At 46.8% G+C, this 18,344-nt stretch overlaps 1 protein-coding gene and 1 non-coding gene across 2 annotated transcripts in view; both read left to right on the top strand.

Moving 5' to 3' along the window:
- Positions 1-13,625, top strand: part of RTN4R (reticulon 4 receptor) — a 108,956-nt gene extending 95,331 nt beyond the window's left edge. The window contains exon 2 of the mRNA XM_053368884.1: positions 11,415-13,625. Within this exon, the coding sequence (XP_053224859.1) occupies positions 11,415-12,847 (1,433 nt within the window). The 3' untranslated portion in view covers positions 12,848-13,625. The remainder of the gene's footprint in view (positions 1-11,414) is intronic.
- Positions 3,755-3,832, top strand: TRNAN-GUU (transfer RNA asparagine (anticodon GUU)). The gene has a single exon. It is a non-coding gene; the product is annotated as a tRNA-Asn (tRNA).
- Positions 13,626-18,344: the final 4,719 nt, after the last annotated feature.

Genomic DNA, 18,344 nt, shown 5'->3' with positions numbered 1-18,344 from the left:
GGTTGCGGCGCTCATCTTGCTTTATTGGCCGAGGGAGCCGGCGTACAGCTTCCGGGTCATGTGGCCAGCATGACTAAGCCACTTCTGGCAAACCAGAGCAGCGCACGGAAACGCCGTTTACCTTCCTGCTGGTGCGGTACCTATTTATCTACCTGCACTTTGACGTGCTTTCGAACTGCTAGGTTGGCAGGAGCAGGGACTGAGCAACGGGAACTCACGCTGTCATGGGGATACGAACCGCCAACCTTCTGATCGGCAAGTCCTAGGCTCTGTGGTTTAACCCACAGTGCCACCGCGTTCCACAAAAAATGGAAGTCTTTAAGGTGCCATAGTCAATCCTCACAGCCCTGCTCATTTGTTCATTTGTTCGTTTATTCATTCACTACCATTCTCAGCCCTATCTGGAGACTGGACCTGAGACCTTCTGCATGCAAAGCAGATGTTCTGTCACTGAGCTGTGGCCATTGCCCCATGAATTTGGCAGTCAGTGTGTTCTCTTTTGACGTCTCCTTTTCCCCAGTTTGATTATAGGCTTCAGGCATGACAAGATTTTGGCAGTTTCTCCAACATCCATATGCAAAAAGTGTAATTAATCTCAATTTCCCCCCCTCCCCGTCCTCCTTGTTAGTCCAATAAGTTTGGTTGAGTTTGCCTTCCCTCCTGCATCATTCCATGGCAGCCTTGCCAACTGCTTCAGCCAATTGAAGTTCACATGGAAGATTCAGAACAGACAAAAGAAAGGACTTCTCCATGCAGTGTCTAGTTAAACTCTGGAACTCACTCCCACAAGAGGCAGTGAGGGCCACCAACTCAGATGCCTTCAAAAGAGGACTAGACAAATACCTGGTGAAGAGACAAGGCCATTGATGGCTATTAGCCACAATGGCTACGCTCCACCTCCGCAGTCAGAGACTATGTTTCTGAATACCAGTTGCTGGAAGCCAAAGGAGGGGAGAGTGTTCTTGTGCTTGGGTCCTGTTTGCTGGCTTCCCATTGGGGCTTCTGGTTGGCCAATGTGAGCACAGGATGCTGGAACAGATGGTCCACTGTCTTCCAGCAGGATCTTCCTATGTTCTTATTAACTCATTGGATCTAATCTATGACTCTGAATGCAAGTCAGGTAAGAGTTACTGGTGCCATTTTTCTAGAAAAAGAGGTGCTGGAACTCAACATGAATGCCTCCCTTGTTCTCTTATACAGCGGTACCTCGGGTTAAGAACTTAATTCATTCTGGAGGTCCGTTCTTAACCTGAAACTGTTCTTAACCTTTAGCTTTAGCTAATGGGGCCTCCCGCTGCCACCACACCGCCACCGTGCAATTTCTGTTCTCATCCTGAAGCAAAGTTCTTAACCCAAGGTACTATTTCTGGGTCAGCGGAGTCTGTAACCTGAAGCGTCTGTAATCTGAAGCATCTGTAACCTGAGGTACCACTGTACAGTCATACCTCGGAAGTCAAAAGCCTTGTGAGTCAAACGTTTCAGCTCCTGAATGCTGCAAACCCGGAAGTGAGTGTTCCAGTTTGTCTTTCAGTTTGTGAAAGTTCTTTGGAACCCGAACGTCTTTGGCTGCAGGAGCTTCATGCAGCCAATCAGAAGCCGCGCCTTGGTTCCTGAACGTTTTGGAAGTTGAATGGACTTCCAGAACGGATTCCATTTGACTTCCAAAGTACGACTGTACTGGCAATGGAGCCAACCTGAATGCTGCCAGAACTGATTTCTGGTGCGTTCTGGCTGAAAAAAAGCCCTATTACCTTTGACTCGACACTGCCTTACTGGCCTTAAAAATGTAAAGGGACCGCTGACCATTAGATCCAGTTGTGGCCGCCTCTGGGGTTGCGGCGCTCATCTCACTTTATTGGCCAAGGGAGCCAGCGTACAGCTTCCAAGTCATGTGGCCAGCATGACTAAGCCGCTTCTGGCGAACCAGAGCAGCGCACGGAAACGCCGTTTACCTTCCCGCCAGAGCGGTACCTATTTATCTACTTGCACTTTGATGTGCTTTCAAACTGCTAGGTTGGCAGGAGCAGGGACTGAGCAACGGGAGCTCACCCCGTCCCGGGGATTCGAACCGCCGACCTTCTGATCGGCAAGTCCTAGGCTCTGTGGTTTAACCCACATAGCTCAGTATTCTCTGCCAGACGCCCCTCTCCATTCCTATCAACTAGCCATCAGCTCCCCTTTGCCCTCTTCCTCATTCCTCTTTATCCGTAAAAGCCCTTTCCCCCCTCAAACAAGGGCCATCTCTCAGCACGATCAAAACGTTCAGGGTGTCTCTCAGGTCAAAAGCACCTCTGTAGAAAAACAAGCACTTGACCGTCCTGATAACATCCGTTCTCTTGCTGAGATGGGCTTTGAATCGGGTGTTTGCCTCTCCCGTGGCCTTCTTAAAAGCTAGTTTCCTCCTCCAGTCAAAAACGTTGGCACGACCCTTTTGCCATCTCCAAAGTGTTGGATGACTCAGAGAACAGGGAAGCAATTAGAGCGGGTCCATTATCTGCCTTTCCGCTGGTCCCAGCGCGATCACATTGTCAGACACGGCAATTAGAAGGAAAAGACTCTGGAGACCACTAATAGATGCTCTGGTTTTTTTCTTCTTCTCCTTTTCTTTTCAGAGGCCCAAGCAAAATGCAATTTTCTTCCGCTTGCCAAGGCTTGGCCTTCTCCTCACTCCCCCCACCCCAACAACTGCTCGCCTCTCGAATCTATTGATTCGGGGATATGATAATGCAGCCTCCCTTCAGAGCCGGATCAATAATCATTAGAATTCTCTCCTGCCTTGGACGTAAAGGGGCTCATAGGCAGCTCAAAGACTTTTGCTGAGTCAAACAGCCTTCTCTTGCCTTTGTCTCTGCGGGGAGGGATAAAAGGCGATCCCGTTTGCTTTGAAACACTTGCGGCCCGCTGCTCTCCACTTTGCCTCGGAGGCCATGGGGAAAATGAACGTCGAGTTTCAGCAGCATGAAGGTGGTGTGTGTTAGATGTTGAAAGGGCTTGTGATTGGGTTCTTTAGGATCCGTGTCTGTGTAGCCAGGGCTGAGTCGTTTTGCCAATTTCATGAGCCTTTTTGGAGGAGGTGGAGTGGGCAGGGCGCTGCAAACATTTTTTTTCTGGAGTTGTGCGTGGGCAAAGTTGGTAAAAACAAACTAATGTAAGAAGAGTCTGCTGGTTCAGGCCAATGGCCCATCTAGTCCAGTATCCTGTTCTCTCTCTCTCTCTTTTAAAAAAATAATTTTTATTGATTTTAACATATCAATTATAAAATGTACCATGAAACTTATCACTTATACAATCTTTTTTTTTACTTCCATCAGCACCTCTGACAATCCACCGTTTTATCTACTTCTTATACATTTCTTAACTTTGTATTGCCTTTAAGTCTCTTAACAAATTATCCTTCCCCTATCTATTTTTGCAATACTTCCAATAATACTCCTCACAGAACTTTTTGCAAACCTACAAACGTCGTCTGATCTTCACAAATACTTTTCAAATAGACCGTAAATTTACTCCAGTCTTCTGTGAATTTCTGGTCCCACCGGTTTCGAATTCTTCCTGTTAGTTTATCTAATTCTGCATGGTCCATTAACTTCATCCTCCATTCTTCAATCGTCGCTAATTCTTCTTGCTTCCATTTTTGGGCCAATAATATTCTTGCTAGTCCAGTATCCTGTTCTCAGAGTGGCGAAACAGAAGCTCTAAAGTCAGCAAGCAGGACTCAAGCACAGATACCACAGCTTTGTTGGCGTAATGTTTTGTCCCTTAGGGATAGCTCAGTCGGTAGAGCATGAGACTGTTAATCTCAGGGTCGTGGGTTTGAACCCCATGTTGGACAAAAGATTCCTGCATTGCAGGGCTTTGGAGCAGGTGACACTCAGAGTCCCTTCCAACTCTACTATTCTATGATTCTATGAAGTGGGAAGCCCACAGACAGAAGCTGAGCACAAGAGCTCACACACACACACACACACACACTCACACCATTGCCAGGGTTTCCAACAACTGGTATTCAGCAGCATCACTGCCTCCAACCATGGACACAGATTATAGTCATTGTGGTCAACAGCCATCAATAGCCTCAATAATTTGTCAAATCCTTGTTTAAAACCATCCAAGTTGGTGGCCATCATTGCACCCCGTGGGACAGAGTTCCACAGTTTGCACTGCATGTAGAAGGACTTTCTGGCCTGAATCTATGTTAATCTTCATTGGATACCCCTGGTGTCATAAAAGGAGGAAAATTTCTCTCTTTTTGCTTTCTCCATGCCATGCATAATTGCATAAACTTCAACCATGCTGCCTCGCACCCACCGTTTCTCTAAACTAGAAAGTCCCAAATGCTGCAAGCTCCATAGGGGCGAATGCTGCAACCTCCATAAGGGAGTTTCTCCATTTCCTTGACCATCTTATTTTCATGTTTGAGATGGAATGGATAGAATTGGCCGAGCTGAAGCCCCACAGATAGGCAACGTCAGGTGGAGCTTGGGGCAGTAGCGTTGCGTCCTTTGCTGGTACCCAGGGGATATGTGTACAAACACTAGGCAGGACTAGGGGTTGGGGTGTGGAGAGTAAACAAAACCTGCTGCGCTCGCCCAACCCCCACTGCTGGGTGGGTGGGGGGCATGGAAGGTTCTCAGGGCTCTGCTGCATTGCCTGCCCACCCGCCCACCCATGCAGCTGACCAATGCAGCCCTGGGCAGGCGCATCCCTCCAACACTGTCTGGGTGGCCATTCAATGAGGGGACTGGGGGCATGACGCTGTCAGGGTTCAGGGAATCCAATCCCTTCCATGGTGGCAGCCAAGAAGCAGACAAACCCAAAAGCAGTTCTTACCAAGGAATTTATTCACTATGCACAGAGAGAGATGAAAGAATGCAGTCTACCCAGGATAATGGCGTTGTTCTGCGTAAAGTTCCACCCCCTCCATCTCTCCTATTCTACGTCACCCCTGCTTTGGCTGATCTGTGCTTTATGCCTCTGAGCTTTCTGTTCTACCATCCTCAATGCACGCCTGGTCCTGGGAAAGAGGGGTGGGTCAGGAATGCTTTCCAAAGACACTGAGTCTGTCAGCTGTCTCCCCCCTGGTGCTTCTTGTTCCTGCTATTCCTGTTCCCAGCTTTCCCCCTCTGCAGTCTTTGAACTGTGCCCTTCTGCAAACCACTGTTCTAAATCTATACTGTCCTCCTGTTCTCGGGAAGGTTCAGGAGAAGGTTGGGGCAGTCCCCACCATTCCTCCTCAGTCCAGCCCTGGACAGGTGCCCGGAGCTATGACCCTCACCACGCTATGCCCCTGACTTGCTGCCCTCACAACCCAGAAGTATGAGGAAGTGCGGAACACCTCCCAATCCCTACTGTACCTCACCCACTTGATACATGATCAGCAGCCATCTAGCTCCACAATGTTCTTCCCTTTGCACCATATATATATATATATATATCCTTCTGCTGCCTCTCTCACCCAGTAAGAAATAGTGTTGGGCAGAGAGCGGTGCCTGCAATGCTTTAATTTCCCCAGGGATGCCTCCCAGTGTGATACACTCCCAGCAGGGACTTGATGCGCCTTGTGTTATTTTATCCCATTCGATGGGCGGTGATGTGTCAAAAAAAGATGGTGAGCCAGCCAGCAGATGTCAGCAGGCAAATCCCTAACCCAGAGCCTCATGGGGGCTGTGCAGAAGCTAATAATATCTGGGACAGATTAGGCATGCGTTCCAGGCAGGTGCCAGCTCTCCCCTGATATCTGATATGGAAGTGTATGGAAGCACATAGATGCTTCGGATTCTGGCAGTTTTATTAAGTGCGCCGAGTGAGTTATGATGACAAGATTGCAGTTCCGGTTTAGGTTTCCAGCTTTTGATTACCCCAAAGAGAGAATCTCCCTTCTTCATGGTTATCACCCCCCTGGCACCATTCTCATTCCCCCAATAAAACATTCAAGCCATATCTATAGTATCGACCGAGCAAGCAATAATAAGTTATTGATTGAGATTTATAGCCCAGTTTCTGCCCTGCTCTCCATAGCATGCAAGAGTATTTCTCTGGCACGCTCCATCTTGCAACAGTTGGTGTGCATAGGTTTGAGATCCAGTATGGAGGAATGGGACTGGTGGGCCAGGAAGAGATTAGGAAAGCACAGTCCTTGTTGAGCCTTGAAGTGGACTCTGGTGACTTTGGGCCAGTCACCATCTCTGCTACTCAGGGATGATATGTGGGTAACATATGATGAAACCATTAATTTTATTCCTTCCTTCTGATGAAGGGTACACAGGCATTGGTATGTGACAGGAAGATAAGTTGGTGCTTGCAGGCATCACTGGTGCTTCTGGTGGTACTGCGCTCTCATTGGCTCCCAGTACATTTCCGAGCACAATTCAAAGTGTTAGTGCTGACCTTGAAATCCCTAAATGGCCTTGGCCCAGTATACCTGAAGGAGCGTCTCCACCCGCATTGTTCAGCCCAGAAACTGATGTCCAACTCCAAGGGCCTTCTGGCGGTTCCCTCACTGTGAGAAGTGAGGTTACAGGGAACCAGGCAGAGGGCCTTCTCAGTAGTGGCACCCGCCCTGTGGAACACCCTGTCATTAGATGTCAAAGAAATAAACAACTATCAGACTTTTAGAAGACATCTGACGGCAGCTCTGTTTAGGGAAGTTTTTAATGTCTGATGTTTGATCATGTTTTTAATATTCTGTTGGGAGCCTCCCAGAGTGGCTGGGGAAACCCAGCCCGATGGGTGGGGGGATAAATAATAAATTATTATTGATAATATTGTGTCTTTTGGTGCTGCACTGTCCCAATTTTCATCAGAAGAATGTTGGAGGCTATGGCTTCTTGCCCTTGGATGGTGGCCCAGGAGGGGATGTGGGCCTGAGGCTGAGAATTGTTCCCCAGCCCTGCTATATATGGGTAGACAATATGCTTGCAGGCCAGCTGGCCTGTGGGTGGGGTTTGTGGGGCTATTTAAGCTACAGGCTCTGCTGCCTGCTTGCCTTGGCACCCACTTAACCGTCCCTGAGGATGGACCAAGGAGGAAATCATCACCTAGGAACCAGAGCAGGAGAGGGAGATGATGATGACGCCAATGATCATGATGACTGGCGACGTCTTTTTTCTTTTGTAAATTTATTTATTGATCCTTATTCAGAGATATACAAAAATGCACGGCCGTTGCAAAGTGTCTTTTTACAATATACTAACAGCTACTTAGTCTAGAACAAAGGCAGGAAGGAGTAAAGACAAGAAAAAGGAAAACCTAAAGAAAGGAAGAAGAGAGGAGCGGAGAGGAGGGAGGAGAAAGAAAAGAAAGAGAAGAGGAGAAAGTGTGTGTGTATGGGGGGGGGGGAGAGATTAGAGGAAGATAAAGAAGAATAAAATGACTTCTGGCTCACTGTCCTGCAGAGATCCAGCCATTCTATCTTCTATAAACCAGTATTTTTCTTCAATCTTCAAATCCAGCTATTACAAGTTCATTTTCTCTTTCATGCAAGAAGTCCAAAATGATGGTGGTGATAATGATGTCTGTCCTACTCTGCAAAGGGACATCTCAGGGGAATCAACAGGTAGTGCTGGGGAAAATGAGTTGATCCAGCTCAGCACTGCCTTCACTGGGGCGGGGAACCTGTGGCTCTCCAGAAGTTCTTGGATCTCAACTCCCAACTTCTATAGCAATTGCTCTTGTTGGCTGGGGATGATGGGAGCTGGAGGCAAGCAGCATCCTTAGTCTACACTGGTGGGCAGCAGCTTTGCAATGTTTCAGGCCAGGGACATTCCCAACCCTACCTGGTCATGCTACTGGGGATTGAACCAGGGACAAAGTAGACACTCCATCACTGAACTATGGTTCTTCTCCTAATCTTCAACTCTTCCACTAAAATGTAGTACACAGTAAAGGTAAAGGGACCCCTGACCATTAGGTCCAGTTGTGGCCGACTCTGGGGTTGCGCCGCTCATCTTGCTTTATTGGCCAAGGGAGCCAGCGTACAGCTTCTGGGTCATGTGGCCAGCATGACTAAGCTGCTTCTGGCGAACCAGAGCAGTGCACGGAAACGCCGTTTACCTTCCCGCCGGAGCGGTAACTATTTATCTACTTGCACTTTGACGTGCTTTCGAACTGCCAGGTTGGCAGGAGCAGGGACCGAGCAACGGGAGCTCACCCCATCACGGGGATTCGAACCGCAAACCTTCTGATCGGCAAGTCCTAGGCTCCACCCACGTCCCTTGTAGTACACAGTACCTAATGCATAATTAAAACAAACCATTTTAGACAAAGATTGGTCCTCAACCTAACACCATGGAAACTAACACTAATATGCCCAGGAACCTCACCAAAATGCTGGAGAGGGTCACCTCCACAGGCACATACCTCCACATGTGGTGGGAATGTCCTAAAATCCAACTCTTCTGGACACCAACCATACAAGAAATATGCAAAATAACTAAGCAAGTATTAGAAGTCACCCCAGAACTGGCCCTACTAAACCTCTTCCAAGACAATAATGCCCACTCACAACACACAGAGCTCATAGCCCACCTACTCTCAGCAGCCAGAAACATCATAGCCAGACACTGGAGAGACCTGTCAGGAGTAAGCATGGACCAATGGTATCAAATAGTATGGGAAACAGCTGGATTAGAAAAACTAACCAACAAACTGAAAGTGACACGGGGACAAATAGAAGAAGATGCCTTCACCCCGGTATGGTTCCTCTTTATCACATATACAGCCCAGCAAGACAATAACAAGAACCCGCCGACAGAATTCAAATCAATCTGGCTAACATGATCCAAACACACACACACACACACACACACACACCACTCACACATGAAAACAAAGTTCACCACAGCCAATCACAAACAAACAACACACCCTAGACCAACCGCAACCTCTCTCACCACTAAAGGAATTCAAGCGAATAGTAAAGAGAACCCACACAAGTGACACTGACACAAAACCCCACACATACACCAAGTAGAATAGAAGCATTCCCACCCCACCCCACTCACCATTCCCCCCTCCACCTCCACCCCCCCTTTTCTTCCTAATGTAACATTAATGTCTCACAGCAAATGAAACTGATTTGTAGAAAAACGTAGCTTGAAAATAAACCAAGAAATCTTTAATAATATATATATATATTAAAAAAACCCACATCATTATAAATTATCTCTGCCAGTCTGGTCCATCCACATTTTGAAGAGGCACCAGGAATCCCTGTCAGATTTGACCTGCACTCCCTCCATTTGGAGGAATTGTCCAGCAACCCATCCCATCATCTGGGGAAGTCCAAGCCTCAGGACCCCTTTCTCGGCTTGCGCGTCTTCGGGAAAAGAGTCGTTCTCCTTTGCGAAGGATGCTCGTGCATTCTGATGCCTCATTATGCTTTAATGCAAAGTCACAGCTCAGTCACCGAGTTGAGAGAGCCGGGTTGGCTGAGGCAACAAGAGAGGGAGAGAGAGAGAGAGAGAGAGAGAGAGAGAGAGAGAGAGTGTGCTGGACAAATTGGACAGGCATCTGGAGATTAGGGTCACACCAAGCCAAGGTGAAAGTCACACCTGCTGCAGAGCTGTCTGCCAAAAAGGAGGGCACGAGTTGAGCTGTGCCCTTGCCCCACCTACAATTTCACTGGCAGTCAGTAGTTTGTTGCACGCTGCCAAGCTGCATTACACCTGCCGTAGGCTTTTGGTACACATTTTGCAAGCACTTTTTGCATTTTATGTGTCTGTTTGTTTCGAAATATTCATATCCCACCTGATTGCAGCAGTTTACTGAAGCAGTTTACAAAAAGAATGAAGCAATGAAATTATTAGTAAAAACAACTGAAGCATTTTTTAAATAAAAATAAAAGCAGCAATAAACTAAAAACACTCCAGCGTTCTAGAATCTGAGTAGGCTTGTTTGAACAAAAATGTTTTTAACGTGGGCTGAAAAGAGTACAGCGAAGACTCAGGGTGTTTCAAAGTGCGGGTGACGCCACACTAAAATATCAATTTCTTATAGATGCAGAATGGATGCAGCATGGCACCTGCAACAGTGCCAGTTCTACATAAAATAAAATATGCACTTAAAAATAATTATATGTAAACCCGCACTTTTCAATGCATTCACCAGTAAAATACATATAATGGGATCTATCTATTTCATAAAATTTATGCCCTGCTTGATTGTAAACAAACAAACAAACCTCAAAGTGAATAGAATAAAGCAATAAAACAGTTAACAAAAATTTGAAACTTTTTTTTTTGAAAAAACAGTTATAAACAAAAAGAAAATATTAAAATACACATCAGCATTTGAGATATTCTACTTATCTGGGTAGGCTGATCTAAACAAAAATGGTTTTAGCAGGTGCTGAAAAGAATACAACGAAGGTGACTGATATCAATAGGCAGGGAGTTCCAGAGTGTGGACACTGCCACACTAAAAGACCAAGTTCTTCCATGTGGATCCTGTATTGGTGCCAGTCCCACAGAGTGAAGTGGCTGAGTGGGCATGTGAGAAGTAAGGTGACCTCGCAGGTAAACTAATCCAATGTTGAGATGCCACCTTATCTCTTATGCACCCAGTAGATCACTGCTGTCTGTGGGAGAGTTCCTCCTGTCAGCTCCAAAGATCTCTGAAGTCCCCATGCAGTAACTCAGAGGAGCAGGGCCTTCAGTGTGGCTGCCCCTATTCCACAGAATAACATTGCTGTTGAGATACAACAGGTGGCCACTATCTGCACTTTCCGGGAACAATTGAAGACCTTTTTGTTGTATCATGGGATGTTTCCCATGAGTGTCCACTTCTTAGGGTCATAATCTATTTTTAAATGTGTTGGCTGTGTTTGTGCTTTTAGCTGCTTTTGGTTAACTTATATCTCACCTTACCAAACTACGGTTTCCAGAGTTCCCGGGGAAGAAAGATTGATGGTTAAATAGCTCTGAGAACTATAGTTCTTGGTGGGGGGGAAATGGAGATCTCCTAATGTCTCTCAGCACCCATAACAAACTACAGCTGCCAAGATTCCTTGTTGGAAGCCATGACTGTTTAAAGCGGTATGATACTGCTATGGTGTGGATGCGGCCTACCTGAACTGCTTTTCTTTCTCATCGTTCTTTCTCCCCGCTGCCCCAAATCTACTTTTGACCCAAATCAGGCTAGGACTGGGGGGCAAGGGAAAGGGTACAATGAGCTCCTCTGCTAAGCCTTATTCCTTCCATTCCTTGAGCTGATTCTCAGGCTGGTGGAACAAAAGCAATGCCTATGTTTTCATCAAGGTCATGCACGTTCGCCAAGGTTGTGCAGTTAATGAATTTTCCAAAGGTGCATTTTGAGCTAATGTAGGGGATGCTGGAAAAGAAGGTGCTAATGATCTAATTTGCATATCATTGTCTCTTCTTCTTTCCCCCCCTCCTCCCCTATGGCTGTCCCTCCAGGAAGCAAACTGCTAATTTTGGTGTTGTGCTTGAACTTCCCGTCGGAAGCGGAATCCTGCCCAGGGGCTTGCGTATGCTACAGCGAACCCAAGATCACCATCAGCTGCCAACAGCAAGGACTTGGAGCCATCCCCACCGAAATCCCCATCCAGACTCAGCGTATCTTCCTCCACAGCAACAAGATCACCGTGATCCGTTCCACCAGCTTCACTTCCTGCCGGAACATGTCCATCCTCTGGATCCATTCCAACAACATCAGCCTGATTGAACCCGGGGCTTTCTACGGGCTCGACAAGTTGGAGGAGCTGGACCTCAGCGACAACACCAACCTGAGGTCCATCAACCCTTCCACCTTCCAAGGCCTTGTCCACCTCCATACCTTGCACCTTGACCGTTGTGGCCTCCTGGAGCTCTCCACGGGGCTCTTCCGGGGGCTATTCTCTCTGCAGTATCTCTACCTTCAGGACAACAGCCTGCAGAACCTCCTGGACGACACCTTTCTGGATCTTGCTAACCTCACCTATCTGTTTTTGCACGGGAACAGGATAAAGAGTTTGTCGGAAAACGTGTTCCGGGGGTTGATCAACCTGGACCGGCTCCTCTTGCATCAGAACCGGGTCAGTGTCATCCACCGCAGGGCTTTCCACGACTTGGGCAAAGTGATGACCTTGTACCTTTTTAATAACAACCTGACGGTGTTGACGGGAGAGACGATGGCTCCCTTGGTCTCCCTCCAGTATCTCCGCTTGAACGGCAACCAATGGGTTTGCGACTGCCAAGCCCGGTCGCTCTGGGATTGGTTCAAGCAGTTCAAAGGGTCTTCTTCGGAACTCGAGTGCCACCTGCCCGCTCACCTGGCAGGGAGGGACCTCAAACGGCTGCAGAGCGCTGACCTGGAGGGATGCGTCGACTCTTTCAACCAGATCAGAACAAGCGTCTTTAGCACTAAGACCAGGACTGGCAAATTGCCAACTGCCGACCCTCCTCTAAGCCCCCACGATGGTGGGCGGAAATGCTGTCAGCCGGAGATGGATAAGTCTTTTATTTATGAAGCCAAAGCCAAGGCAGGCCCGTCTTCCCACAGCAGCCGGGCCTCCTCCAACAACCCCCTCAAGGATAAGGAAAACATCGCCAAAACTAAGCCCCAGGTGGAGACGGACCCTTCCAAAAACAGCAGCAACAAACAGATCAACGATTCCCCCTTTGGGACCTTCCCCAGTGCAGTGGACCCTCCACTGACCAATTTGAAACCTGAGTTCCTAGGCCCCATCGAACCTTCGACAGTCCCAACCAAAAAGAGGCAGGGGTGTTCGAAAAAGAACAAATCCAGGTCACAGTGTCGCATGGCTCAGCCCACGCAAAGTACCACCTCACGGCTAATCCCCAGCCTATCGATCTCTCTGTTGGTGTGGAGTCTATTCTGGTCCTGTTGAAACGACAGCAACATGTCTCTTGTTTCCCTCCCACCCCTTTCCTCGAGGAGTGATACTTTAATCCCAGGACTTTTGCTTAAAAAAAATAAAACCATAAAAAAAATAAAAACATAAAATCACTTCCACAAACAAGAAGAAAGTTAAGCCCAGAGGGGGGGAAATACAAAACAAAAACAAAACTTGGTTACACTACGAGTTAACTGGATGCCTTTATAAAAAACAAAACGTTGTACATAATTTATTTGTTCCTCCTGAAATTTATGTGTTTTAATTTTTAATTATTATTATTATTATTTTTTCGTCCTTGGAACTGCACTTGCCCACGAGAGTCTATAGCCACAGCTGATGGTTAAAAAGGGGAAAAAAGAGAGAGAAAGATTTACCTATGGAAAAAAATAAAATAAAATAGAAAAAAAATAAAAGATGCAAATATGCCATTTTCAAAATGTTTTCCAAAGTGTTACTTGTAATTTGAAACCATCCTTGAATGATGTTGCAAGTACCGGTACCCCCCTACCATTTGAAGAGGTGACGCAACGATTTCATTGCGGCTCCTGCATTTCCGATTCCTGCAATTTAACCATCTTCCCACCTTCATTATTCTGCCATGTTTACAGGGGCATTTGTTAAAGAATGCATCCCTTTTCATTCCCTCGAGACTGCAGTATATATATAAATTATATATATATATATATATAAAAGATATGCATTTTATTTTACTTGTGTACAAGTTCAACAATGACAAAAAAGATATGAAATAAAGGTTTTCTTTTCTTTTTTGCCCCCTTTACGGTGTCCTCTGCACACAGAGAGATGTGCAAACAGACAAATGTCTCAGGTATGTCAATCCTGGGTTCTCCCTTTTTTAGATTTTAGCTCTTGCAGTCACCACCTCAGACGGGCTGTCAGCTGGAAGGGAGGTGATGAATAAGGCATGGAGCTCGCCATTATGCAATCTCTAATTGGCAGCAACAAAGGATTTCATCGCACGAAACCCATTGCATTAATGGTACGGTTCCCCTCCTCTCACAAGCTCCCTGCAGTCTCTCCTAGCATCATACATATTTCAGATGGCCCAGAATAGAAAAAGGATGTATAAACCAGGCCCCAAGCCAAGCGAGGAGAGCAGAAAATAAGAATGAAACCTTGAGGATTGACAGGAGTTGTTGGGGGAAAGGGGGAAATTGGGAAGAGGTGTGTGTTCACTGTGCTATCTGCTGAATATTTATATACGCATGTGTTGTGTAGCTGAGTCACGTCTTTTGGCAGGTCTGGGGGATTTTCTTGTGTCAAAATATGCAGAGTTGACGCGCTAGGATTTGCAGCTTTCGCAGAAGAGCTAATCACCTTTGGAGTCTGAACATATTGGAGGCAGCGACGCTTCTGAATGCCCGTTTCTGGAAGCCACAGGAGAGAGCTTTTGTGTTCAGATCCTGCACTTGTGGGTTTTCCTACAAGCATCTGGCTGGACCATAGCTGTCAACTGTCCCTTATTTGGCGGGAAACTCCCTTATCCCAGCGCCATGTCCCGCTGCTGTCCCTTATTGACGATGTCCCTTAAATTTCCCTGGTTTCAAAGGAAGCAGCTCCTCTCCCTCCCTCCCTGCTGGCCAGGGAGGAGGGAGGCTCCAACTGTGTTGCTTGGCTGCGTTGCTCACCCAATAAGGAGTCTAAGAATGACTGGGAGCTGGAGCTTGCATGCCTTGCGCCAATCAAATCGGCTGCGTTGCCTGGGGACTCGCCTTTGCTCAGCGCTTCCCAGCGGAGAGGTGACGGTGGTTTCTCGCTGCATCCCATTTGCCGGGTTGCTGCACTGTGGGAACCACCACTTGAGGCTTCGTTTGGCTGCTGGCTGGGCTTTCTGCCTTTGGCTCAGAGGGGCTCAGAAGTTGAATATACCTGTGCCTGGAAAATCCCTTATTTTGGCTGCTGATCCCTTATTTTCGAGGCTGCTGGTCCCTTATTTTCAAATCTGTAAGTTGACAGCTATGGGCTGGACATGAGATGCTGGACTAGAGGGGCCCCCTCTTTGACCTGATTCAGCAGGCACTTCTTCTGTTCTTAAAAAGTTTCTTGGATATTTCCACTGCTAAGTCAACCTGCTGCCATCCAGATGTTTTGGTTGGACTACAGCTCCCATCAGCTCCAGCCAACACAGCCATGGAGTGGATGATCCAAGCTCCGCTGGTGCAGAGATGTTGCAAAATTGTTTCTGTGAAAACACGCACACACACACACACAGACACCTGACTGGAAACAGGCCAAACTAGATTGGAGCATCATGCAGACAACAGACAACTACATTCCTCTTAGGTCATTGCCTTCTCCGCTGGTTATATTCATGGCAGAGGTAACAGTGATAGTGTGTACGGAAACCAGGGATCGATGAAGCTGTCAGATCTGGTTTCTGCCACTTTTTAAGTCCTGCATCCTCCATGCATCTGTATCAGTATGCGAGTTATTTATTTATTTATTTTTAAAAATCCTCAGAGAAATCTATCGGCATTTGGGAATCTAACTATTGCATTTACACCCCCTTTTTCTCTTCAAGATCAAGATGGCAGGCATGGCTCCTTGCCCTTCCTCGTTTAATCCCTACAGCAACCCTGAGAGAGGTAGTGACTGGGCCAAGGGTCACACAGTGAGCTGCATTGTCAAACGAGGATTTGAACCCTGATCCTCTAGGTTCTAATCCGGCACTCTAAGCACTACACCACCCCTCTTCTCTCACACACATACACATCCATTTACCTTTTTGTCGCCTTCTGCATGACTCTCAAGGTGATTTATACCTTTTTTTAAAATAAATAAATAAACCAGCTTAAAAAGAGTCAACCACAACACGGAAAACAAAAGACTTTTCATCCAGCTGGGAAAGCCCATCGAAACAAAAATGTTTTCAACTTTGTGCAGAAAGGGTTGGCAGGAGGAGCCTTCTGTACACCAACAGGAATCCTATTCCACGGAACAGGGGCAGCCACAACAAAGGCCCTGCTCTGATTTATGGCAGGGCAGGCTTCTGACATCTCTGAACAGTATTTCCCTAGTATACCATATTATGGGCCGCAATTGTCCCTGAAACAATGCATTTCTATTTTATGTCGTGTATGCATTTTTTTTTTACCATAGATATGCATTATTGTGCATACTTTCTTTTGCCAGAGAACCACATCACAAAATTTGGAGAAGTGTGAATTTCAAAGGGTAAACCACATTCCTGTTATCAGAAAGTTTCTGGAAGTGTGAATCGGTTAAACGTATGTTAAAATGGAAACCAAATCAGATTCCTCTCCTATCCCTAAGCAGCACCTCTCATTCCTGACCTTTGCAGGGCTGTTTCTGCTTCCTGGAAGCATCTACTCAAGAGGAAAACTACTGATATTTCGGTGAGCTTCAGAAGAACCAAAATATGCAGATAGAAGATGTAAAGTAGCATTGAACATGACTTACTGCATAGAGTGTGAGGTGGAAATAATCTATCCAGTTTGTTTTTCTACCTCTCCTTCAAGGAGCTCAAGTTATTGTACATGGTCCCCCACCCCTTGTTTAATTTTTACAACAACCCTGTGAGGTAGCTTACATGAGGAGCAAGTGACTGGCCTAAAGTCAGCCAGTGAGCATCATGGCCGAGTGGCAATTTGAACCCTGATCTCCCAGGTCTGACTCTGACACTCTTCTTCTTCTTTCTTCTTTGGCGATCACTTGTAGCCGAGTAAGAAGAAGAAGAAGAAGAGTTTGGATTTGATATCCCGCTTTAGCACTACCCGAAGGAGTCTCAAAGCGGCTAACCATCTCCTTTCTTTTCCTCCCCCACAACAAACACTCTGTGAGGTGAGTGGGGCTGAGAGACTTCAGAGAAGTGTGACTAGCCCAAGATCACCCAGCAGCTGCATGTGGAGGAGCGGGGAAGCGAACCCAGTTCCCCAGATTACAAATCCACTGTTCTTAACCACTACACCACATTGGCTTCCATAAACACAGTTTTAACAGTGAGTCCGTAAGTGACTGTGGAGGCCAATTCTGAATCCACAAGTCCTTCCACAGTGGGGGCATAGGTTTCCGGGCAGGAGTTGATCACGGTGAGGGTTTGCCAAGCATGCCTTCCTCTTTGCACATTTCTCCCTTTTTATCCTGAGTTCAAGCATCTTCAAAGTCCATGACACCTTTGGTAAAGGTTGTTCTCCAATTGGAGAGCTCGCAGGCCAGTGTTTTCCCAGTTGCCAGTGTTTATACTACATTTGTTTAGATTTACCTTGAGAGAGTCTTTAAACCTCTTTTGTTGATCCCCAGCATTGCACTTTCCATTTTTAAATTCAGAATACAGTACAGTGGTACCTCGGGTTAAGAACTTAATTCGTTCTGGAGGTCCATTCTTAACCTGAAACTGTTCTTAACCTGAGATACCACTTTAGCTAATGGGGCCTCCCGCTCTCACTGCGCCGCCAGAGCATGATTTCTGTTCTTGTCCTGAAGCAAAGTTCTTAACCCGAGGTACTATTTCTGGGTTAGCAGAGTCTGTAACCTGAAGCGTCTGTAACCCGAGGTACCACTGTAGTTGCTTTGGAAGACGGTAATCAGGAATCCACACAACATGGCCAGTCCAACAAAGTTCATGTTGAAGAATCATTGCTTCAACACTGGTGATCTTTGCTTCTTCCAGTCCACTAAACACTACACCACACTGCCTCTCTTTGTAATATGCTATGGGATGTCCACTGGAATCAGCCCAGCAGAATGCGATTCATAAGCAAACACTTCCTTTAGCCGCCTGCTTCTCTGCTAATTAGGAAGTGGGTCTGGGAGCTCTTAGCAACCTTCACTGGGTTGCAGAAGTTGCTGACTGGTAAATGCTGACTCTGAGGCAGCTGATCTGTGATGCTCCCAGAAAGCTATTTAAGGCTGGCTCTACAGACAAGGCAGAAGGAGGAAGCAATGTGGTAATGAAGTCCCAAGGCAGTAGAATGAACTGCATACCATCTTAGAAGTTAGTGAGGGGAAACCACATACTCTAATACATTCGAACGTTAAAAGATATATAACAAAACACCTCCCCCAAAGCAGTGGTGCCTAACTTTCTTTTGGAGTTGCTGGGGGAGTTGGCCAGCCCTCTGAAGTCTGTGTGCCAGTGGGTGGGTACTGGCCCCCCATAATGGTTCACACGCATTCTCACATGCATTCACAGAGCACACAAATGTACCTTTCTTCCCTCTCCTGTACTTGGTCTCATATATCTGAGGGATGGTTCACTTTGAGGGATGTGGAAGGAAAAGAGTTGTGTGCTAGTGCTGGGCACAGCCTAACCCTATCCAAGGCCCCAAATCACCCCTGGCAATAGTCATCATCACCATCATCATCATAGCAACAACAACAACAGGATGTCCCTATTTTCATTGGAGAAATGTTGGAGGGTATGGAAGAAGCGAGTTGTTGTGCTCAAGTCCTGCTTGCGGATTTCCCACAGACATCTGGTTGGCCACTGTGAGAACAGGATGCTGAA

This window comes from Podarcis raffonei, chromosome 16 (genome assembly GCF_027172205.1).
Source record: "Podarcis raffonei isolate rPodRaf1 chromosome 16, rPodRaf1.pri, whole genome shotgun sequence".
Classification (NCBI taxonomy): Eukaryota; Metazoa; Chordata; class Lepidosauria; order Squamata; family Lacertidae; genus Podarcis; species Podarcis raffonei.
Note: the sequence above shows the minus strand (reverse complement) of the source record. Positions and strands in the feature narration are given on the sequence as shown.